This window comes from Lynx canadensis, chromosome A2 (genome assembly GCF_007474595.2).
Source record: "Lynx canadensis isolate LIC74 chromosome A2, mLynCan4.pri.v2, whole genome shotgun sequence".
NCBI classification, from domain to species: domain Eukaryota; kingdom Metazoa; phylum Chordata; class Mammalia; order Carnivora; family Felidae; genus Lynx; species Lynx canadensis.
The window spans coordinates 31992672-32018549 of NC_044304.2; the positions used below are offsets into that span (position 1 = coordinate 31992672).

General features: G+C 42.8%; 1 protein-coding gene across 1 annotated transcript in view; it reads right to left on the reverse strand.

Moving 5' to 3' along the window:
* ADAMTS9 (ADAM metallopeptidase with thrombospondin type 1 motif 9) overlaps positions 1-25878 on the reverse strand; it is a 162072-nt gene that overhangs the window by 66317 nt on the left and 69877 nt on the right. The window contains exons 20-28 of the mRNA XM_030307173.1: positions 22905-23115; positions 22242-22406; positions 19809-19973; positions 16654-16773; positions 13664-13768; positions 13359-13526; positions 11273-11542; positions 5848-6009; positions 3563-3739 (exon numbers count right to left, since the gene is read on the reverse strand). Coding sequence (XP_030163033.1) covers positions 3563-3739; positions 5848-6009; positions 11273-11542; positions 13359-13526; positions 13664-13768; positions 16654-16773; positions 19809-19973; positions 22242-22406; positions 22905-23115 — 1543 coding nt within the window. The remainder of the gene's footprint in view (positions 1-3562; positions 3740-5847; positions 6010-11272; positions 11543-13358; positions 13527-13663; positions 13769-16653; positions 16774-19808; positions 19974-22241; positions 22407-22904; positions 23116-25878) is intronic.

Genomic DNA, 25878 nt, shown 5'->3' on the forward strand with positions numbered 1-25878 from the left:
AATTTCTAATTCACATAGCCTATTTGCCTTTACAATCTGCTGATAAACACTGATTTTTAAACATTGTATATAAAATTAAATAACATGGAAAAAATAAATATGCTTTATTATATAAACACATAGAAATCTGTACTGCTCAAAATATTCAGACAATACTAGGCTTGGCTGCATAAAACCGTATTCAGAAAGTTTGGTAGTGATATTTACAATCTTTATTTTTGCTAGAGATAGATGCAGTGAGGTGATAAAATACTGATGTCAGACATTTTCTCTTCCTACCTAAGGAAGCTGCAAACTTTAATATGAAAATGAGGTAGACACAAATTCATAAGTTGGCCAGGCAGAAACAAAAGCACAGTTCCTTCATGAGCTCATAAATTCTCATTATTCGGGTCGACAAGCGTTGTTCCAGAGCACCTAAAGCAAGGCTCAGAGAACACTTTTAGGTTTGTCACGAAAAAACCCAAACAAGCAGTTTCTCCTAAGGAGAAGCACAGGGTCCAAGATGATGAGCAAGCAGATACACGGGGCAACGCAGAAAGGAATGCGACAAGACCAGCTGGGAGAGCTGACATCACCTGCAACCTTTGTTACTTGAATTCTCTCCATGGATCTGCTGACTGGAGAAAGCTGCGGATTTTTAAACTACCTTCTGCCGTGGTTTGACAGTATAGAGCTCTCTTTCTAATTTATCCGCTAGTCATGGGACGTGTGCGTTCAACCCCTCAGCCCGCTCCCACAAGCGGCAGGAGCAGACTGGAAGGCATTAGCAGGGTGCGATCCTGATTTAGAAATCAGAACGTTACCAAGTAAGAGTGGAAGGACACACTTAAAAGAGGACAGAAAAGGCTGAGCTTTTGGAGGATGTTTTTCAAAATCACGATTCCGAATCTCCAATGACAGGAGCCAGAACTAAGGGTCTAAGACGGGTACTTAAGCCTACGTTCACCGAAGCTTCATTTTAAGAGACACTGGCAGGCCACACTAACATGATGTGGCTTTTCTTTCCTAAATATTGTTCCTTAGTAACAAATGTTGAATGAGGCTATCTCCATTTTGACCTCGGAAAAGGCCTACTCCACACGGCCGCAGCTGATTCTGGACACTATTGCCAGTGTGTGAAAATCTGGGGAGAGAAAGCAATCCTACTGAAGGACTAATTGCTACTCTTGGTCTCTAATAAATGGAGTGTGCTTTCTCTTGAAAGCAACATGTTAGCACCTCAAATATACTTTTTGCTGTTGTTAATTTCACTGTCAGTTACAATGATGAAGCACCATGGGAGTGGTTTTATGGCTATTAACACGATTCTCTGAGGTATGCTTAAATTTAGAATTGCTCAGAAATTGTACCAAAGCATCCATGAAAATCGACATAAAAGTGAAATCAAAGTCCTACAGTAAGAATCTGAAAGACTGTCCTCACACACATGTATTTAAGTAATATATTACAAACGTTATCTATTTAAACAGCATGCTTTTGATTTCACTTTTTTTTTTAAATCACAGCTAGAAGCCTTACACAACTGGCCTTGCTCCTAGATTGTAGAGGCATTTAAATATATGCTTGAACAACGATCACTTTATAAAGGAAGCACTAAAATCATAGAGGCAGCAAAAATATTTTAAAAATCCATGTATTCTTTTCTGTGAATGACACAGCACTAGGAATCTCTCTTCTTTCTTTTTCTGTGTTTCAGAAAATCGTGGGCAGGCCTAAGAAGAGTAACTACAATAAAAATCTTAAAATTTTCAGCTAAAGTAGCAAATCATAGTTTAAAATTTAAGCATTGAACTCTTAAAATATCTGTGGGGGAGGGTGGTGATCTTGTGTAAAAAAAATTTGAGGTGTATTTAGAAAGCATTCAAGGAGAACAGCAGTGGAAACCAATATAACATATATTATATATTGTATATAATGTGTATCCATACACGTATATTATGTATACAGTATATAATATATTATTATATTACTATACATTATATATATTATATATTAAATATCTCCTGACCTCTGAAGGTCAGGAGATTTTTTTTTTTTTTTTTTTTGGTCAAAATTAAAGAAAAAGAACTTTTTTGGAGGGCTAGAGGTTTTGAGACACAACTCTGGGGTGGTGTTGCTGTTGGCTGAGCGAACAAGGTAAAAATATAATGGGCTCGAGAGGGGAAATTTCATGAAAAATAATACGTCAAAGGTGAGTTAGGGAAGTTGGGAGTGCCAGAGGATGTTCCTGACATTCTATAGCCATTTCTGATCTTTTTCAAAATGTTCATTTTGGGAGGGTGCCAGTATTGCAGACAAAATGCTTCGGGTGAAGATACATCTGACTCAGAGTGGCATTTCTTAAGCTCTTGAAGGAAAGCCTTGCAGCCCAGCTAAATAGTACCAGTAGAGAGGATACTCTAAAGTTTTCTGGCTTTCTACTTCATACTAAGTACAGTGCTTATGTAGCTAGGTTCTACCTGCAGACATGATCTCAGACCCTGAAACCCCTGATTCTAAGAGGCATCGACAGGTATTAGACATTTCACTTCTGTTAATCTGTTCTTCATCTGGTTTCAGGAATGGTTAAGACTTTCCCTCAGAACCCTATGCAGCCAAAAAGGCTTCTGGATATGACTTCATATAATACTAAATTCCGATTCAGTGCAATCAATGTATTTACAGAAACGTTTACTCTATTTACATCAAACAGCCCTAACGGCTCCAAAGATTATGACACAACTCAGCCAAAGAATTGTTTTGACGTAGCCAGCCGACCTTCTGTTTGCCAAGAGCCGCCCCAGAAGTTTGCATAGTTTTTACAGTGGAAAACCTGTCTCACAATGTCAGCGAGCCCATAGCAAGGGAAGCCTCGGACTGATGCAAAAAAGCGCCTCAAACGGGCTTTGTGTCTTGGGGAGAGGGAGGGAACATTTCAGATGCCTTGAAAGGCACCAAGTCATGGAGTCCACTGTCGCTGGTCTTTTGCGTTGTCAGAATGATTTCAGTCTTTTTTTGTGGGCACAGGCTTTACGGTGATTGCGTCGAGAGTCGTACCCGAGTCATACAGAGGCAAATTACAGTCATTGAAGAAAAAAAAAAATTGGTTTGGCCTCAATATGCAGGTATCTTCCCCACAAAGTCAAAACTCTCGTAGCTTAGGAAAGGAAAGAATGTCTGCTATTGAGTTGTCTGTTTAAATCACTTTGGAGCTTAATAACTACATGAACGTATTTCATTTCTTAAAAAAAAAAAAATCTATCTATCTATCTATCTATCTATCTATCTATCTATCTATCTATCCAGTCTTGCTTTTCTCAAAAAGGAAGCTACTTCTTGACATTGGCCCCAGGCCAACATGAGGTACATGTATTCTGTAAAGTCACTTCGGCAATACCACAAAAAAATTAATTCTCCTGTTTGTCAGTATGAGGACAATCACAGACCACAGCACAGCCCCGGGGATGCCCTTGGGAGCAAGACCACCGGCTGTCGCAGAGGAGTGCGACCCAGAACACCTTGGAATCAGGCATGTTAGTCAAATAGTTTGGTTAACGAACATTAAGAGTTAGGGCCGTACCGAACTCCAAGGGCCGTGATTCCAGGCAGCGTCTTGCGGACAAGCGTGTGTGTTACACTGCTCGCGATCTGGAGGCTTATCAAGGATTTCACAGCTCAGATCTGGAAACCGCTCACCGCTGGGCCGCTGGCAGACCACCAGTCTCGTGCGCAAGCCCCCACCGCATAGCTTCGTGCACTGCAAGAGGGGAAAATGATGCTGTGGTCACTCGGTCTGAACAGCCAGCGACAAATTTTCCTTTCTTTCCCTTAAGAACAATTTCTTAACCAAATTCTATCACGGCACTGGGCAAGGTAAGTCTCTAGGCAGGACCGAGCTGAGTTACCAAAATTATTATATACGATAGACTGGAGTTCCCTGACTTAACGGTAGGCATCGTCTCTTGAGTGATTCCCTTCCCCTGTACTAAGCGCTGGTGTGGGCATTGTCTTATCAGGAGGAGACTATAATTATTTGCCCCATTTTACAAATGGGACAACGGAGCTTAAAAGAGGTTAATTAACTTGATCATAGCCAATTCGACAGTAAGTGACTAGGATAAGATGACAGCCTTTTCTTTGAGGTATACAGAGGCAAAAATCAAACCAATAAAAATCCCGAAACCACCCACTACCAAATAAAGGGAATAATGACTGAGCCAGTTTTATTTTCTGGCAGCTTGTAAGAAGCTGTTACCAACTTGTGGCTATTATGTGACTCCAACCTCCCCAGACCTTTATGACGTTAAGATATTTTACGCTATCTCTGCATCTCAGGATAATGATGATTTTCCCCAGGATGAATAAACAATGTGGTGGGGGAGACCCGAACTTCTGAGGCAGGAACGAGCTGTGTTTCTTGGACGGCACTGCTGTGCTCACATCCAGGAACACTGACATCTGGCTTTCCTGCTGTGTCGAGGCCAGATCTCCCACAGAATTTGGAATGATCTGGTCTGCGCTGACAGCAAGCATCCCAGTGAATGCGTGTACTCTCCTGGCTTTGGTCCAATTACAGAAGCTTAATCACAAGCCCCACAGGACAGAACTCTGTGAGGAGTTTTGGGAAACCCACAACGCATGAGTCTCAAAGCCTGACTCCCCCTTCCTGCCTTTCGGCAAAGCCCTCCAGAACGGCGCACCGTCAACGAAAGTTAACAGAACGCTCCATTATGACTGCCTATTACTACTGGGTTATGTGAAACCGGGGACACGTGATTTGGGTTCGCCAGGAGGCGTGGACTAACATGCCCATCCTTCTCATTTGTCTTTCTCCCCCTCTTGGCACTGGGGTCTGCAAGACGTTAACCTTCATGTTTTATTGTATAAAGTTGACAGTCAAGACAGAGCAATTCCACAAGCTTTAAGTATGCGCTCTCTCCGAGGACTCAAGAGTAGAGGGATGCATTCTTGGTCAATGAAACACAAAACAATAAGCATGTAAGCCCTCCACAAAAGAGTGGCTCAAAACCCTATTTGATACTAGTAGTCATCCTAATGATAAAGGGTAGTCGTAGTGAGGATAATGATGATGATTGTAATAGCAGCGAACTTTGGAGGCTATATATGCTAGGTATTGGTTGTGCACTATCTCATGCGATAGGTCATGAGTTGGTGCCATGATTATTCCCACTTATAGACAAGGCTACAGACATTTGGTAAAGTTATATAATTTTCCCAGGCGACAAAGCTTGGAAGAGTCAGCATCGGGAATGGAATCCAGTTTTCTCTGCTCCAAATACTCTATTGCTCCTCATTGGTCATTACTCTTAAAAGGTAACAGCTCAAGAATTTTATTACTTGAGATTATAGAGCTAATTATTCCCGTCCACCATTAGAACGCATCACCTCCGGTAGGAATAACAGCACCTATTCATTCTGGTTTCATCAAGGATTTGGAACACCAGAATGATTATGCCATGGGAACAAGCGTAAATTATAAACAGCCCCAAACTATGAAAAGGATGGTAATGTTTTCATGGACCAATTTAACACATATGTCCAATTACCTTAAAAGTGTCCCATTTTTAATCAGCAGAGGTTAACAAACAATCTAGCCTAGCATTTATCTGTATTCTTTCCTAATTTTCCTCTCCTATGTGTTTAAGCTGTTTCCCATTGGTAATGACTGTACTTTTAAGATGGTCTGGAATTAAGACAGGTCTCGTGGTTAATCCTAAATCAAGAAGCTCTCACCAGAATTCATTCTTCTCCCTTAAAATAGATCACGAACAACAGCACAGTGTGGTCAGCAAAATTACTCTGTGTTCTTTCCAAAGGAGGTACAAAAGGATGGCTCACTCTCACCTCTCCCCAGTGGCCATAAGCCCATTGAGGACAAGGGCCAGATTCACAGGCTCTTTGCTCATCGGGTTTTATCCTCTCCACGCAGTCATTTGCAGTGTATCCATTTTCGTCCTGACATACCACAACACGTCGCTGGGACCCACCAGCACAGGTACTGGAACACTGAACACATCAGACATCAGTCAACAGGTTAATCCCTACCTCGATCGACATCTCAGTGACCCAAAAAGCAGCTGGTTGGAAAGTCAGAGACAAATGTGACAGAATCCGTTCTCAAGTTTCCCACCGTGGTCAAAAAGCCGTTATGAGAACTTCCACTCTGTGGGGTTGTTTAATGGGCATGCCTTATAAAAACCTGGAGGGCAGAAAAAGGGCCTCTCCCTTGCACACTTTCGGCACTCACGAAGTGTTCAAAAGATGCCCCATGTGTGATAATGTCTTCCAAAGCAATTCCATTTACTGTCTTCTTTTAACCTCTCTGCAGCTCTGAGAAGTACAGAGGTGTTAACAGATACCATAGCCTATTGAGAAACTCTTTTCTTTTCAAAATCCAAATGCTCGTTTAGAACCAACATTTGACTTCAACACAGAGGTCAAAGTACATGCTTAACGAGACACCACTGTTGAAAGTGAACTTCCGTATTAATTCATTCGGTTACCCAAAGCGTAGCGGAACGTCACTAAGACATCATTTCCTTGCAGGGAATATTCCCGTCTCTCTCTTCAGAATAGCCTTGACTTTAGCAGCTGATGGCAGCAAGATTTGCTTTTTAATTTATTTTTTACTTCCCCAAGGACCTTAATTGGATTCCACATTGACAAGCCTCTCTTCAGGGGCACTTTCTAACGCTCCCTCTCTTGGTTGTCGCAGAATTATGTTTGCAGTTCAGCTAATTTCCCACACAAGCTTCTCAGAGTTCTCTTATTTATCTACATCTTGAGTGGTTTTGTTCTTTCCATAATGTCCTTATCTTTTGAAAACCAATGTGTTTGCTAGTATCCTTCACTGTGACCCCTAAGTTGTAAAATCAGTTTGCCTATAAAATAACAACTTGTCCTCAAAGCAATGCAATTCCCATGAATTATTAAGCTTCCAACTGCACTGGACAATTTTTTTTTGTTAGTGCTGGGTTCTTTTAAAAATTTTTTTTTTAATTTTTATTTATTTTTGAGAGAGAGAGAGAGAGAGAGAGAGAGGGAGAGAGAGAGCAGGGTAAGGGCGGAGAGAGACAGAAACACAGAATCCAAAGCAGGTTCTAGGCTCCGAGCTGGAGGCAAAGAGAGGCTTGGACTCACAAATGGTGAGATCCTGGTCTGAGCCGAAGTCAGATGCTTCACCAACTGAGCTATCCCAGGGCCCCATTTGTTCTGGGTTCTGATGGCTGATCTGTGCTTTCTGTCGAATCCTAGCTCAAACCAGGGTTATTTCAAAATACTTGCAAACAATGCATCTTGCTGGTCAGCTTGTTCCAAATAAAGCTCTGAATATATTTTTTGGCTTATTGTTGGACCGAATTTCAATTTCTCTGCCCATCTCAGACAAATTACGGGTGACTTTAAAATACATCGGGTATAATTTTAAGATGTGGAGCAGGAAAAAAGATTTATGACTTCTGCCTGAGAAAAAAATTAGGCAATTTTTGGGGTGCCTGGGTGGCTCAGTCGGTTGAGCCTCCAACTTCGGCTCAGGTCATGATCTCACAAGTTCGTGAGTTCGAGCCCGGCGTCGGGCTCTGTGCTGACAGCTCAGAGCCTGGAGCCTGCTTCGGATTCTGTGTCTCCCTCTCTCTCTGACACTCCCCTGTTCATGCTCTGTCTGTGTCTCAAAAATAAATAAACGTTAAAAAAAATTTAGGCAATTTTTGATTTACTAAAATGCCATTTCTGTTCTCGGAGGATTCTGGTATAATGACTCTAAACTTGAAAATATTTGTTTTCTATTTCTAATTTTTTTTAATGTTTATTTTATTTATTGTGAGAGAGACCAAGCGAGCAGAGGAAGGGCAGAGAGAGAGGAAGAATCCCAGGCAGGCTCTATCCTGTCAGCACAGAGCCTAACGTGGGGCTCAAACTCATGAAACTGTGAGATCATGACCTAAGCCTAAATCAAGAGTTGGACACTCAACTGACTCAGCCACCTAACCACCCCTGTTTTCTATTTTTAAACAGCTTAGGACGTAACAGGAAACACAAAATCATTATTTTAATTGGCTTTGTTTGGGAACCAAAATATATAACGTGAGGAAGGAACTTCCATATTGTAAGTGCATTTGTAATATATATTTTGGCCCCTGAGTTCTTCCCTTGAAAATACAATCTTGTCTCATTCTTTTGTCACCTGTGAACATTATTGCCTCAATGAAGTGTGGTAAGCTCCTTGAGAGGGTTCAGTGCCATAACTTGTGTCCCTGTTAGCTCACATAGCACCAGTCACAGGATATTCAGCCTGGTTCAATTAAAGTTACTGGAAACAACAGCTCTACAAACCACATGCTACCCTGCCTCCAGTATGCTTGAATGGAGCAAGGCTGGTCACCTGACCTATGGCCAACCACTCCAGTGGCTGTCCAGTGACCAATAAGATGTTTCCTACTGAAAATCTGACCAAAGAGATGGAGACAGTGCTCAGCTGGGGCCAAGGAACTACATAGCACAGTCTTGAACCATCTGAACCCAGGGCCTGTCTGGGGCTTTATAATCCCATAGACAAGTAAAGGGCTCTACATAATTTTTCTCCAGGTTCAATATGGCCATTTAAAAAATGTTTATTTCTATTAACAGGGATTCTTAGTTCTCTTCCATGTTGCAGCATTTCACTCTGGACTTCTTTTGGTAACAATCTTCCTGTCCTTTTAAGATGACATATTTTCTTAGGTAAACATTTCTTTGAAAAAACCCTGTACCTATCATCCACACTGGCCAAAATGAGAAGGAATGGTCTCTGCAGGGGTAGGAGGTGGTGGTCATCTGTCGTTCTTACTTGCCTAGCACACTTCCCCTTATATCTGGCAGCCCAATTCTCCTTTAAGGAACCTTTCTTCCCCCAAGGGATGTCATCTTGGGGGAGAATATGTATTAAGATACTCTGCCCCTCCCTGATCATTGAGTGGGCAAGTGGAACAAGCAGGGCCAGTGAGACTTGCCTGAGAATTTAGATCCTAAGCAGGGTAGATGAGCGTTCAGAGGGATCTATTAAGACAGAAACTCCCTACAAAAATTACCCTCTAATTACTGTTCCATCTAGATAGGGGCTGGCAAGACACAGCATGAGGGCCAAATATGACCTGCTCCCTCTTTTATAAATAAAGTTTTATTGGAACATTGGAGCATGCCCACTCATTTATGTATTGTCTACACCTGCTTTTGTGCTACAACGACAGAGCTGATTAGTTGTGACAAAGACTAGATGGTCCACCTCACACAAGATATTTACTATCTGGTCCTTTGCCAAAAAAGATTTGCCAACCCCTGAGCTAGATCCCTGAAGGTGCTCTGGTCTCTGCCTCTACTGGGGCCAAACGAAAAGTTTTGTTTGTTGGTTTTGTTTTCACTTGAAAGAGTCAGTTTCTTTTGTTCACAACCAGAGACCCCTAATTGGTAACAGGGGGCAAACCTCACACAGGGTCCAGGTTTATACAGGAATGTGCTAGAAATTGAGGTATTTACTCCAGAATCCACTGAAAACATTAGATTCCCATTCTCTAGTGGTGAAAATTCTTTGCTGCCTTTCTTGCCATGGAAAGCAGGAAGAATCCCATGGTTTGTGTACTGCACCAAGCAAACATGCACCTTCTGGAAGCAGGTCAGGCTAGAGCTGCAAAAAAATCACATTGTCCATTTTCGGCCTCACTTAACTTAGGGGGGAAAAAAAGTCCTCAAACAAAAACACGATGAGGAAAAGAATGGCATTGCCCATTGCTGCAAAAAGGTTACCTAATCCTCCCTAATTTGGAACACTGCCCAAGGGCAGAATCATTCAATTTTAAAAGAATGCATCATCTCCAAATGTAGTCGTAAGTAAGAATAGCTTTAAAATTTTGTTTTAAAGAGTTCTAGTGCTATCATTAGAACGCACATGAGTTTGGAAATCTTCCAATCCGAAAAATTGCGGGACACTCAGTGATTACCTCCTGTGATCACCTGTTAACTTCTCTGAACCCAAATCTCTTCTAACCCAGGCCCAGGAAGCCTGGAAGGGGTAAGCCAGCAAGGAGAATGAGATGGCGAAGGTCCTGGGCAATATGGCAGACGTTCTGCGGACAACCAATACTTGTACTGGGTGGAAATGGCTGACGGTTCATCAGTAGTCACAGGAAAAGAAAAACTCACTTACTGAAACATAACCACAGTGGGAAGCACGCAGCTTCCTTCTAATGCGTTTTAGTTCAGAAATAATTAAACACAATTAGTGGTACGCGAAGGAAACTGAGAGTAAACAATTAGAACGAAGACCCCGGGGTGATTACTAGACACCTTCCGACTTCCCACACCTATGCGGGGTCCCTTGCTCTCTTACCCCTCCTGCAGTCCCATTAGACATGCCCAGTATTGCACAATATAATTACTTTGCGAAAAATATTTAGTGAAAAACCTAAAATTCAATATTTTTCAAGATCTTCATCACGTGAAGGGCAATGCTAAGAATACTGAGAAAATTCTCACTCTGGGGCAGGCAGCGTGCAAAGCACTTTATTTCCATCGTCACATTTGTTCCTTACAACCACCCAGGAGAGCTGGAATTGTCGTTCACTTTGTCTTACAAAGGAGGAAACTGAGGCTCCTTGATACTAGGGGGCATGCTAAATATCTCAAAATCTGAAAGTGTAGGTCGTTAGTTCACACAGAGGCACCTTCACTCGGAGCCTGTGCTGTTCACTGTTAGATTCTGGTACTGCTCCCCTAAGCACAGAATTATCTGGACCAGTGATTCCCCTCAGTCCAGGACAATGATCTACTACTACAAACTATGCATGGACCATGCCACTTTGAGACTGCACTCGTCTAGAAAAGAGCAGGAAGGAAAACCACTTTCATTAAGAGCTCCCTATCAGAAAACTTCCTCTGTCCTTTTGATTTCCTTACAGGTAAGAGCTGCCTGCCGCCTCCGCCTCCGGGATCAATCATCCTGGCCCTCACGGTACCTCCTAGGAAGCCACCTGATGCTGTTGTCCAGCTGTGATACGCGCCCCTCCCCCCCCCACCCAGTTAAGGAAGCTTCTAGGTGGCCTGCAGGCACTATCGGGGGACAACTTTTCAGGGACTGTGATGAACCCGTTAGGGTTCACCCAAAACAAATGGGAATGTACAAGGCCAAGCCCTTGCGAGAAAAAAGGGCTTCAGAGGTGTTTCTAGTTTGTCTGCCCCCAAAGCTGCAAGGACGAAGGAGAAGAAAGCAAAGTAGAGAAGGACTTCAGGGAATACTCACTGCTCCCCAGGGGCCAGTCCTCCACTGGTTTCCACCAAGCACATGGGTGCGGCTGGGGCCCGCGCTTCTGGGGCGGAAATCCTCGCTTTGGAAGGGGTGCTGAGCGAGACCGCTGTCTGGGGTCCGCTGAGGGCATGGTGAGGTGGAACAGTCCTGGTCGGTTTCTGGGATGTAGTCTGGATCGCACTCACTCCGATCAATCACGTGGTCACTGTAGTTGACACACACCACTTCCCGGGTCGCCCTGCCTTGCCCACATGTCACGGAGCACTACGTCGAACACCGAGAAAGAGAAAGGGTCAGTCATTGGCAGGCACAAACCCATCAGTGTGCGTTTTCTGTGAGTGGCTCGGCGCCCGCTCGGTTGCCCAGACCCCAAACTCTGGCATCATCCGTGTCTGCTCCCTTGTCTTCCCACCCTGCAGCCATCTCACTGAGACACGCTGTCAGCTCAGTCCTCACAGATACCCCAATCCATCCATTCCCCACTGTCTCTGCTGTCACCTTCCCCTGCCAGGAGCACCACAATGGCTTTTCAGCTGGGCTCCTGTTTACAACGTCGAACCCCTCCCTGCAGCCCTAGTCTGTGGTCCACGTATCAGCAACTATGACACTTACCAATAAAAGATCATGCCATTTCCTCCAGTGACTTCCCAACTCACTTTGAAAAATGTCCAAAGTCCGTACCTTGGCCTGGGAGGCCCTCTGTGATATGGCCACTGGCGACCTCCTTGACCCATCTCCTAGCACATATTGCACTCCAGCCAAACTGGTCTTATGGATGTTTCTTGACCATGCCAAGAATACTCTCTACTCACGGTCTTTGTAACTGCTGCTATCTTTCCCCGAACAACATGGATGCCCACATGGCTCACTCTCTCACTTCATTCAAGTCTTGCTCAGCGTGCTATCGGGCCTTCTCTGACCACGCTGTCTAAAAGCATACTTCATTTTTCCCTATGCTATTACGCTGCTTGACTTGTTTCTAGTACTTGTCAGTGTCTGTTGCTAAATCTCTCTATTTGTTGACTGACTGGAACCTCCATCAGAATGATCTTCATGAAGGCTAAGACTTTCTTATTTGCTGTTCATTGCTTTTTCTACACTAAGCTTTTACAAATATCTGGTGCACAGACAGGTGTATTTAATGGATGGATGGATGGATGGATGGATGGATGGATGGATGGACGGACGGATGGACTGGAAGCTCAAGGCATCAGAGTGAGATTATCTATCATTTATTGAGCACCTACTTTGTCCTAAGCAGTTAACATAGGCAATCTCAAATAATACAACATCTTTGTAAGATAGGTACTCTTTTGGGTCTTTTAAAAAGAAGAAATTGAGGTTCAAAGGCTTTAACCAGACTGCTCAAGGAAGGTTATGCAGCCAGTATGTGTCAAGATCTGGATTTTTACACACCTCTCTTTGAATCTATTGCTCAAATTTCGTACTTATGTTATGATACTTATGGAGATATTACTTCTCTATTTTCCTGATGCCCTCTCCTCACCTATCCTCAGCTTTATATTTCCCTATTGCTGGGAGTTTTGCAAGGCAGAAGGCAGGTGCCACCTGAAAATGAAGGTTTTTCTACTTTTACACAAGCCCATAGATGGTGCCTGGTGTGCACAGGAGGCCGAGCCCATAGCATTGGATGAGGATTCCCACTTCCCACTCTTGACAGAGAAGCCAAGAACCTCTGAACTTCAAGAGTCTGGGTTCTAGGAGGCACCCAGACTCAAGGTAAGAGGCCTTTCCTGACTCCCCCTCTTCTCCCTGGCACTTGTGGTGCTCCACAAGCCTATTACATTCCGATGTGACCCAATCAACACCGGGTTTTCCAGTCAACCCAACAGGATGGGGCATCAGTCAACTGCACGTTGACTTACACATTTTAACAACATCCATTTCTTGTACATCCAGCCAAGATTCATACCAGCCGCACACATATGAGGCAAAATAATTTAAATCATAAACTAAGTCCAATTATAAAACAGTACCCATTGACATTTGTGACCTGTCGTTAGTCATCCTCTATGGTTCCCCCAGTCATTTCCCAATTCCCAAGAATCCACTCGCTTACAGGGCTCCAGTCCAAAGCTTTCCACTGCCCACAGGGAGTCACAGAACATTCTTCCTTTGCCACTGGTCTAGGCAGAGTCACACAGGCGCTCTCGTCAGCCACAGAGCCGTCTTCATCCCGACAGCTGACATATCTCATCCGAGTACCTTTTCCACAAGTGGCTGAGCACTGGGTGTTGAAGTAAGATAATGCAGGGATGTTATTGGACACGATGGTTCATTGGACAGCAACCCACTTCCTACAGTCAAGTCAGAGAACCTCTTCCTCCCCTTCCACCCTCTCTATGTCTGCCATCTATTTCTTACTGGTGTCCAAGACCCAAATCGCCACTGGGTTCTTGGTGCACTCTGTGTGCTTCTTCTTCCTTCCGGGGCAGCTGGGGGAGGGTGACAAGATGGTAATTCACAGTCCTAGATGGGAGAGGGGGAAGAAAGTCAAAGTTACCTTGAAGTCAATGCACACTTTAAGGGTCAAGGTGAATAAAAATATAAGAGTGAAGAATTCTAAGACCTCAGAATTCTGGGAAAATCACATGGCATCTCTCGGCCCCAGTTTTTTTCAACTGTAAAATGGGGTATAATCTGAGTCACCTCATGAATGCACTGATATAGGGCAGGGATTTACTTGGTGATTGTTAATATCATATTTATTTGCCTGTTCATGTGGAAAGAAAAAAAGCGACTGCAAAATGGCACGTAAGTTAAGAAGGAAAAGGATATCCTTTCAAAATTATCAATTGTTGGGGTGCCTGGGTGGCTCAGTCTGTTGAGCGTCCAACTCTTGATTTTGGTTCAAGTCAGATCCCAGGGTCATGGGATCGAGCCCCACATTGGGCTCCTCGCTGAGCATGGTGCCTGCTTAAATTCTTTTTCTCTCTCCCTCTGCCCCTCTCCCCGACTTGCTCTCTCTCTGTCTCTCTCTCCCAAAATAAAAAATATATATCAGTTGTTAATTTTTAAAAATTCCAAAGACCAAATTCTGTTTTCACATTTCAATTAATTTCCTAATCAGAATTTGCTAATCATGAACTGGCTTTCTAGGTTTACCAAAGAGAACTCCCGAGGTTCTGATGGTCAAATCTAGATAAGGGGTCTATTCAATATGCCAATGCCTGGAATGTATATAAATAACACTCTTCAGTCACTCAGAGGAAATCCCTATAATGAATTGAGGTTATTTGTGTGTAGATAATACTTTAAGGTTTACAGATGGGAAAACAGAAGTACATACTTGCTCACAATTTAGCAAATACTCTTTGATTAAATGCATACCCATTAAATTACTGAATGTGCCAGGCATGGTGCAAAGTGTGGTGAGCTCGGGACCGAGCCTGACATTAGGGAGCTTACAAACTGAATGGGGAAATTCCGTTACTTGGCTCCAGACCCTGCCTATTCTTCTGCCGGTGGTCCAAAGAAAACCACAGGAAACTTTTCCCACAGTGAAGAAATGGTCCATATGCTTCAACTGTGGGAGCCGCCCTGTACTCCACTGAATATTACAGAATAATGTAGAGAGAAACGAGTATTCTGAATCTCTAAGGGAGTTGCTAAATCCTCAGCTCATGCCTATTCAGATGGAATGGCTAACATTTCGCAGGCATTTAGTCTGTGGTGGTTTAGAGCATTTCAATAAAGTAAAAATAATAATAATAATAATAAAGGGGACACAAGTCACAAGTGGTATTTTATCATTGATCAGTGACAACATGAACAACACTGCCATATTCCTGTACTTTTTGGCACTTTTCATCCATTCACAATACATGTGGAAGTGCAGACAGAATGAGGGCCCTCAGAATGGAATCAGTGCATTGGCCAAAGGGGGCCTTAGAGCGTGAGCTCTGGGCACGGTCAGGGTTCAAATCCCGTCTTCGGAAATTAGCAAAACTGATGTAGAAACCCAAGTCTTCTCTTTACATAGTCTCTTCCCATAAATGATGCTAAAATCAGGGCCCATAAAGAGGAAGTAGTGGCAGTAATGGTCAGCTGGCTCTCTTGAGAAAAAAGGAGTGCGTGTGTGTGTTTGTAGAAATGCATTTACATGTATACACACACATATTACATGCCCATATACACCTATATATGTATACATATGTTTGTTTGGTTATCACAAAGTTTACTGATACAAAGGCTGTATAGTACACAATTTACAGATAGTAATAAAATATACAATGCTCTCTTTTAAATTCCACGTAGCCAGTTGAGTCTCATAGAATCCTGTCGCTGATTTTTGTTGAATTCTTGAATCTGTTGCCAAAATATGGTTGTAATTGCTGAATGAGTGCACTTCAGACATGAATGAGAGCTGCTATTTTGTTTATGTTGAAGAGTAAGGAGAAAGTGGAACAAACAAGATCTATGTCAGAACTTCATCTACCAACGATGTGAATGACTTCTACGCCGAATCAAACAATAATGTCCAAATACCGGAAGAATATTTCCTTGAAATTTGTATGTGTTATTTCCAATGTAACAGCTGAAGACAGAAGACTCTTTTAAACATAATGTAGATTGCATATGAGTATCATTTTCTCCATCACTTTCTTAAGTCTAAAAACAATCAATTAACCCTCAATTATAGCATTTGCTGATTCCTGTGGTGTAAATACTCTCACCATAGCCAATTTCAAACTACCAGCTTGATGTCAATGAACACAGACTTGGGAAGAGATGTGCAATAGCTTACCATTATGTAATATTCCCAACACATGGACACACCTGTAAATGTAAATAACCTCAAGGGCACAGATAATAGTAAAATGTAGTAAAGCAATGGAAAAATGTGAGTTTTGAGTATTTATCTGCTTTGTTGAAATATCATCTACTTAATTATAGGCTTATATTTTCAATTTTTACTAGTGTCTACATTTAGCAACTAGCTCGCAACATTCCTGAACATTCACCAATCCGCTCCTGTGAGATGGTACGAGCCAGCTCTAGCACGTTGCTGCCTGAACATATAACACTATTTGCTCAGCCCTACGTTAAAATCACTAAAAAAAAACCCTCTGAGCTCAAGAAAACAAGACCAAACAACCAACATTTGCTAGCCAATAAAAAATCAGAATCAGACCTACCTACACTTCAAATAACCAGAGAAGAATGAAACTCGTATGTCCAAATATTAGATTCAAAATGTAGCCAACAGGTACATCTGGACCATTTACTTAATCATCTGGTTACTCTACCTACACACTTACCCATTAGAGCACTTCCATTCTGACTGAACCACTGGGAAATTCTGGCATCCTACTGCCCGAAGCCAATCACTGGGCTGGACAAAGGAGACTCACCTGGGTATCAGTCGGTCTAGTGGCTGCATTGCAGTCATTGTCATCGACCACTGACATGTAAGTCCCAATGATGCACTTCACTGCCCTCAGCTGGTATCCTTGTCCACAAGTGACACTGCACTGAGGGAAAGAAATACAACAAAAGGGATGCACACGTTAGCAAATTTTCTCTTTCCCTAGCTTTCCTCATAACGTCCTATAAGAAAAAAAGTAGTTCCATCATAGTGGAGCAGAAGACTAGCACCCAAAGAACCTAGGTTAACGTGGGCAGTCCTGCTCTGCACAAATTATATTCAACGATTATCACTTTGATGGTTGGAATTCTTTCCATCTCCCATTGAAATTCTATGTGTAGGGGTTCAACCCCTTGCCTGTGACTCAATATACCCCTACTTCAACACTCACTACAAAGCTACAGTGACCAAAACAGTGTGGTACTAACATAAGGATAGTTATATACACTCATGGAATAGAATTGACTCCAGAGATAAACCTGGACATCTATGGCCAAGTGATTTTTAACCAAGATGCCAAGACCCTTCAGTAGGGGGAAAGAATAGTCTCTTTAACAAATACCTTGGGGGCAACTGGCTGTCTATATGAAAAAGCATAAAGCTGGACTCCTACCTCATGCTATTTATAAAAATCAACCCTAAATAGATCAAAGACCTAAACCTAAGAGGTAAAACTATAAAACTCTTAGAAGAAAAGGTAATAGAAAAGCTCCACGACACGGAACTTTCTTGGATAATGATTTCTTGGATATTCTACCACAAGCACAGGGAACAAAAGAAAAAACAAGACAAGTTGTATTTTATCACAGTTAAAAATTTCTGTACCACTGGGCACCACCAGCGGAGTGGAAAGGCAACCCACCATGGGATTGGGGAAATTATTTGTAAATCATATGTCTGATGAAGGGTTAAAATCCACACTATAAGGAGCAACTACAATTCAACAACAAAAAGCCAACCTCATTAAAAAATGGGAAAAGAAGAACGATTAAACTGTACATTTAAAAATGGCTAAGATGGTAAATTTGATGTTATGTGGTTTTTTAATTTTTTTTTTTAACATTTATTTATTTTTGAGACAGAGAGAGACACAGCATGAACGGGGGAGGGTCAGAGAGAGAGGGAGACACAGAATCTGAAACAAGCTCCAGGCTCTGAGCAGTCAGCACAGAGCCCGACGCGGGGCTTGAACTCACAGACCGCGAGATCGTGACCTGAGCCGAAGTCGGATGCTTAACCGACTGAGCCACCCAGGCGCCCATGTTATGTGGTTTTTTTAACCATAATTACCAACTTTTAAAAAATGGGCAAAGGACGTGAATAGCCATTTCTCCAAAGAAGATACACAAATGTCCAAAAAGCACACGAAAAGACTCTCAATTATCATTTGTTATTAGGGAAATGCCAAATCAAAATTATAACGAGATGCTACTTTACTCCCACCAAGAGCCATAATGTAAAAGGGGGAATATAATAAGCATAATTAAAAACGGATGGAGTAGAGAAAATGGAACCTTTGTGTATTATTGGTAGGAATGTAATATGGTACGGGTTTTGTGCAAAACTGGCAGTTAAAGAGAGCAAAACAGGCTTCCCATACGATCTAGCAATACCACTCCTGGGATACACCCAAAAGAACCGAAATCAGGTACTAAAACAAATACTCGTACGTGAATATTCATCTCAGCACTATTCATAATAGCCAAAAGGTACAAACAACCCAAATGTCCAGCTTGGTATGAATGGATATGCAAATACGGTACATCTGCATAATAGAAAATTAAGTAGCCACAGAAAGGAAAGAAGCACAGAAACGTGGCTTGGTGTGCTGATGGTTTGGTGTAGACATGGATAAAAAAGACGCCCATCAGTTGTAAAAGATGTTATACTCAAATCTTCTCAGTGACTCTGAGCTGGCTTCTCTTTCTCCCTCTCTCTTTCTCTCGTTCCCTGAGAGCTACGCAGATGTTGACAAAAAGGAGGCTGGATTTAGGAGTGTAAGAGACTCTCCTTGTTAGTGTAATCAGACATGATCAGCCATTCTGACTAGCGATGCTGTACCACAGGAGGGTTCAGAAGAACATCAGGTTCATAAAAATTGTAAGGGGGCAGTAATAAAGCTGCTCTCATTTATTGCATGCATCTTGGAAATGAAGACATAAACGAGAAGACTGGTTGCGGCTGGGCAGGGGGGCGGGGAGGGAGAGTTATTCTTCAGGAGATTGCATAAGTGACAGCAGACAGCTGTTTCGCTTCTCTCGGGAACTTGGAGTGCTACTTAAATAGTACCCAGAATGCTTTTGCTTCTATATTGGGAAGGACTTCATTTCAAGAGCAGTGGCTTCTCAGATGTGAACCCAAGGGAGACTTCCACTCTCTCCTTTAAGAATAGCTCAGGTTCAGACTGTGGAACCGACACACTAGGGGATGGGAAAGATTCTTTCACAGCGAGATGATTCTGCAACTTTTGATCACGCTCATTCTGTATGAAGTGTCTGACTGGTTTATGAGAGGTGAGCTTTGGAACCGTGACACGGGAGCCAAAACATCCCTTCCAAATCCCGGTCCAGAACCCCCTGCCAAAGGCACTGGACCCCATTCCGTAGCAACCCACAGTCGCATGCCGGACGGTAGCATCAGGGGGCACCTGGGTGGCTCAGTCACCCACCCAGCTCTTGGTTTCAGCTCAGGTCATAACCTCACAGTTCGCGGGTTCCAGCCCCGCATCGGGCTCCGTGCCGACAGCACGGAGCCTGCTTGAGATTCTCTCTTTCCCTCTCTCTCTCTCTGCCCCTACGCTGCCGACACGTGCTCTCTCTCTCTCAAAAGTAAATAAATAAACATTAAAAAAAGAAAAAAAAGATTAACATCAGCCAGACAGGAGATCTGGTGGGACTCTGTGCACGAAGACTTGCACGCGTATCTACAAAGGGAATAACCAGCTCCAGCGGGGAAAGCAGCAATCCCCAGACCTGGGGCAGAATGGCTGCAGTGCGTCTTGCGCTCGATCTGGCGCCATGGAGGTCCAGTGCAAGTCACGAGACACAGCAGTTAAATCCCCACCACCGGAATGCCCCTCTGCAAGCCCTCTCCAGATAAGAAGGAAAGAATGTAGTTAAGAACTTTTATCGTTCAAAATACCTGTCCCCAGGGACCCGCCTGCCAGGACGCACATTCTGGCTGCTGACAAGTCAGTATGGAGGCTGGCTTGGTCTCAGGGTCACAGCTTCTATCGTTTAATCGATCTTCCCCAAACTGACACCAGACCTGGCGGTGCTTATGTCCTTTTCCGCAGGTGACCAGGCACTGTAATAAAAAGCACAGACAATCGGGGGTGTTTCTGAACAATGTGTTGTGGTTCCCAGGGATTATTCACGGGTAATCAGGAGGAACAGATGCGCTCTCTCCCACAGCAATTTGTAAATACGGCACGGCTCATTTTTCTTTCGTTCATGCGTTCATTCATTCACTCATTCATTCACTCCTTCTGTATTGATAAAGGCTCTGGACGGTATCAAGCACAGAATGAACTCGGCACAGCACTACGCCACGAGATACAGAACTTCCCCAACCTACGATGGGCTTACATCCAGGTAAACCCATCGTAAGTTGAAAATATCCTAAGTTGAAAATGCACTTAATACACCCAACCTACAGAACATCATAGCGTAGCCCAGCCTGCCTTAAACGTACTCAGAACACTTACATGAGCCTACGGTTCCGCAAAATCGTCTAACACAAAGCCTCTTTTATAATAACGTGTTGGCTATCTCATGTAATTTGCTGAATACTGTCCTGAAAGTGAAAAATAAAGCTGTTGTGCGGGGACAGAATGGTTGTGGATATATCCACTGTTGACCCTCATATGGTTTTGATTGCACGGCTGCCCAGTTTCACCAGAGAGTATGGACCACAGACAGCCAGCCCGGGGAGAGATCCACATTCAAAATTCAAAGAACAATTTTGACGAAATGTGTATTGCTTTCACACCATTGTAAAGTTAAAAAAAAAAAATTGCGAAGTTGAACCATTGTAAGTTGGGGACCATCTGTACTGAAAAACAACATTCATGGTTTCCTAGCACAGGAGTTAGGTGTGGGGCTCAGCCTGGGTTTTAATTCCAACACAAACAGCTATAGGTACCAATGCAAGTGATGTCTCCGTACCTCAGTTTTCTCATTTGCACAATGGGGATAACAGTAGTGTCCAATGCAAAGAATTGTGAAAACTAACCGAAAAAATCCAAATAAACTGCTTACCATATGTTCATTTAATAAATGTTAAGTATCATCCTTATCAAATGCTCATTGTAGAACATTTGAAAAATACAGAAAAACAGAAGAGAGAAAACTATAATGATTAAAAAAAAGATCTCCCTACCCAGGGATAATCATTATTAACATTTTGCTGTTTTCTTCCCAGTTTTTTAAGCTAAGGAATGTTGCATCATACTGAATATATAGTTAGCATCCCCTCACCTCCATTTTACCAAGTATTCTTGCAAAGGTTGGTTACTCGATTTGAAGTGGTCCTTTAGCTATCATTAGCTAAGTAAAACTTTAACCCACTACCTTCTTTCATCTTTTTAAAACCAAACACTGGAGTTTAAGCTAAGGCAGCTTGTTAACAGAACAAAAACAGTGGGTTTGTTGTTAACTTGTGCAGGAATCAGACACTGTTAATCGTATGCGTTCACTCTCAGCCATTTCAGGGGCATCTATAATATCCTTTTAAGATTCGTATTTTATTTGCCGTTGAAAGGAAACAGTTAATACTGTGCTTACATGGTTGAGATAAGGAAATGGGCACAGAAGTTGTTCAGGGAAACCTCTTTCCCCACATTCCTGACTTGGCCCCCAAGTAAGGGAACTTCTGCTCTCCTTTCCCCTTGCTCCCATAAAGGAAGACGGAGGCAGTCACCTGCTTGGTGAGACTCTCACTGGTCTGGGTTAATAGTGAGTGTTAATACCGCACCATAAAAGCAAGAAAAAGGCTCTTCCTTCTTTCTCTTGCTGTCCTGGGGCCACCTGTGCTAAGCAATGAGGCTTTGCCTTTTGCTTCATCAGGTAAGGGATGAGACAGGCAAAAGTCTGGAACCCTCAACTAGTCCTTTCTTTTCTAAGTTTTCCACTAGCAACTGGATGGGTGAGTCCAATAGGTTACTTACTGGGGTCGAATGATCTTATTTCACCGACGAGAACGTAGAAAACCTCTTTTGTTTCTTTTTCTTTTTAACTTCAGTTCTAAGCCAGCACAGATTTCGGATTAACAAAGCCCTTGTTTTCTTTTACAATGATTTAGCAGGGGCTCAAAGAGGAGGAAAGGTAAGACGCAGGAACTTCAAAATCACCAACAGAAGCTATCACAGTGGGTGATCCGGCCAAACCCACCATGCCTCTGAGGTCACCAGTGGACCAGTCACATCCTGTACGGCAGCCATGGGGCAGATGGGGAACCACAGTTGCTTCCTCCGGGGTAGGGGGCAGAAAGGTGCAGCAGGTTTAGGTTGCACTGAGCTGCAGAGACTCAAAGTACCACAGATGACCTGAGGAAATAAGAGTCCTCTTATCTTACCTCTGACCAGTCTGCTGACTTCCACTGTGGACAAGAGAACTCATTGCATCTCTGAATGGTGACTTTCTCTTGATGTGCGCATTTGCGATCGTCCAGTACATCATTGCGGGTGTTGACGCAAATCGCCCTTCTTCTCTGGCTGCCACCATCACAGCTTTTGGAGCACTGAAAGGAAAATGAGCGAAATAAAACCGCTGCTAAGTTTCCTATCCAGCATGGTCAAGATCCTGGCTCCGCCGTGTGTCTCCTCTGGCCCTTAAGAAACACCCACCCACCCAACCCAATTCTAGTGGTGATTTGGGGAGCATATGTTCATGTTATCAATTTATTTACCAAGTTCATACCGAAGTCAGTATTAGTAAACGGACACAGGGAAAGAAATTTGGAAACGGTTTGCGGGGTATGGAAAAGGGGATTGGATGAGTTGTTCCACTGCCCCCGGTTTTCCACATGCCATGGTCAATGTCATATAATCAAACATTACAAATTGATCATGGTACTCTTTTCTGCAGAATGAGGTCAGGCATTATAAATCAATGTAGATAGAAAGTCTAAATGGGGGTTCCTCAATGCAGCCCTCACTAATCCATTAGTTGATCAGCCATCATTAACTACTCAGACTTAGCATCCAAGAAGACGCTCATCGAGTGAGAACCGACTTACTTCAGTCCAGGCAGAATAGCGCCAGCCACCCGTGTTACATTCTCCTGAGCACTTTTCCCGGTTGCTTGGTTTGGGGTGACTGTTGCAAAAACTGTCGTCAACCTTCTCGGTCTTCCCATCTAGCCTGCTATATTTGGCACAGTAGATGTCTAGTGTGCGGTAACCCAAGCCACACTGGGCGCTACATTCACTCCTGCTGGCAATGTGCCACCTATGCATAAATAATGGGGAGAAACCAACATTTCTGTTAAATATGTATGTCCCATTTATAGTCAGCCGGCGGAAAAATTGAGTTCTTTTTTCTTCCTTAACTCAAATACCGCGAAACCCAAAGCCACAGTCAGCTACTGAAATCCAATTTTAAACCAACATATCCATGTATTTTTCATGGCTGCCAATGTACATGGAAGTCAGAGTGGCAGTCAGAGGTGCCATCTTTGTGAAGATTCTCCCTTCAGTCAATCTGAAGTTCAAGCAACCAAAAAGAGGAAGACATTGGAATTCAGCAGAGCAAAAAAAAAAAAGCAATTTTGTATTTAAAAGGCTCATGCAACTCAGCATTTCATTTCTCAAGAAGGCTGCTTCTAATAGACAACCACTGTTGGAAACTCTCCCGAGAAAGCCTCCTTCATAGGGGCCAGGCTGAAAAGTGTTTAGTGAATATCCTGTGACTTAATAAAGGCACGGATAGTTGGAGGGTAACTGTGAATTTCAAGTGTGCTGAACTCTGTATACGTTACTGTGAATAAAGACTAAGCTCCTTTTAGACATGGACCATAGTCTACACAGTTTAATTATACAATTTTTTTTTAAAAGACTTACTTTTTTAGAGCAGCTTTAAGGTCCATGGCAAAACAGAGAGGGAGGTACAGAGGTTTCCCATATGCACCAGCCCCCACACACGCATACCCTCCCCAGTATCAACATTCTACCCACAGAGGGTGCATGTGTTATAATCAATTACACTGACATATCAGCACCACCCCAAATCCATACTTTACACGAGTGCTTACTCTTGGTGTTACACGTTCCATAGGTTTAGGCAAATGTAAAATCACATGTATCCATCACTATCATATCATAGAATATTTTCACAAAAAAACTAAAAATTCTGTTCTTCATCTATTCATCCCTCCTGGCCCCATGATTATATACTTTTAAATTTAGAATTGAATCGACAAATCTTTATCATCTTTGTATCCCTAATACCTCTAATGAGCCTTTCTTGGGACGCAAGATGTACTCTGTGTGTGCTGAGGAATTGAGTTATTCTTAAATGCCCCCCAAACACAGTCAGTGCTTAAATTAAAAAAAAAAAAAATCCTAAACTGAATAGAAGAGCATGAATAAATAAGCTTAAAAGGTAGGTTGTTGGTTCAATTTAGTAATCAAAAAAGGATAATTTCTTTACATTCTTCACTTGAATTAACTCTTGTTAATTGTCTCCTCATAAATTGGGTGGTTTGCCAAATACAGGGAGCCTGAAGAATTCTTCCATCCACACCTGTCCAGGGGCAGGGCTGGAAAACAATGAGCACTGGCCACACGCTTATCTTGGAGTTTCTCACAAATGCTTAAAAGTAGGTCAGAGTTGACCAACTTTTACGTTTGGCATATAAAGTGGGCTACTGAGATTTTCCGTTAGAGTGACACAGTATTTTGGGATTTTGTTCTCACCGGAACATGTTAAATGAGGGATTGTAAAACAAAGCTTTATCTCATCCTGTCAAAGTTTAATCTGGGCAAACTCTCACTTCCCTGAGGAAGTGAGGCAAAAATGTGGTCCAATTCAACAGAGGCATCTGGAACTTTCATCTGCTCTTTGATTCTTGGCTACCTTCTCTCTGCCTTCATCACCATTTTCTCGTAGAAAGCTTATCCTGGGTAAGGGAGGTAGGAGTCCTGCCCCTACCCCCCAGCCCCCCACAAAAAAACAATACACCCGTAGGTCAAGTGTAGTAAGTCTCACTGATATTCACACAATCCCTGGAATTTGAACAGAGAAGCTGGAAGAGACTGCGGAAATGTTACAGCATGGCCTTAGGAAAGTTCTTTTCAAAATGCGGTCATCCGCTTCATATTCTCTCCCTGGAAGGTGGTCTCAGCTTGAGTGTTTTGAATTCATTTGGGTCATTTCATGTGACAAATCATTTTATGACTATATTTCAGAGAGGCAAAGTGTTTATTGTAAGTGGAAACAAAAAAATGTATATGCCTCCGTGGGTGTGCCGGCGGCTGTGAAGTAAATAAAACTAGGAATCAATTTGGGAACTACTGATTTAAATAGGTTTCTGTATTTCAGGGCTTTCTCAGGGCCTTCCAAGTGCTAACTGACATGATGCATTTCCACACGGGAGGAGACAGTTGGTAAGGCTCCTCACGCATACTGGTTCTCCACAAATCATCTCGTGGAACTCGTGTTCCACAAACATGCTTCGGGAAAAACTATTTAGAGTTTGATCCATCAGTAACAGTCCTCTCTCCAGTCTTTCAGTGTTTTCCACAGACATTCAGCAATAATTAGCATGAACCACAATGAAATGACAGGTTCACAGAGAGAAGAAAGACAGAACACCTTTGCTGGGGCTTGGTATATATTTTTGTACATTTTTCAGCGAACAACTTTATTTTTCCGACAGACTATAACATTCAGGAAGGAATGAGTCTGAGTGCTGACAAGGAAGCACGATCTATTTAATTTCAGATGCGAGAATGCACCTGTATAGTGGCAAGGGGAGGCAGGACTGCAGTTCCTTCACTTTCTTTTCTTTGATCAGCCAGAGGTCCTATTATCACCCAAGCCTGTTCCCAGAGCTGCTATCCCTCCTCCTCTACTTCTGTAGAATTAAGTACTTTTTTTTTTTTGAAGTATTAAAACAAGGTGGCTTACTCCAAATGGGGAATTTACAATAGCACCTTTGACACACCTACTTTATGAAATGAAGAGACTTTAAGCTCTGGTTTGACCTGGGTA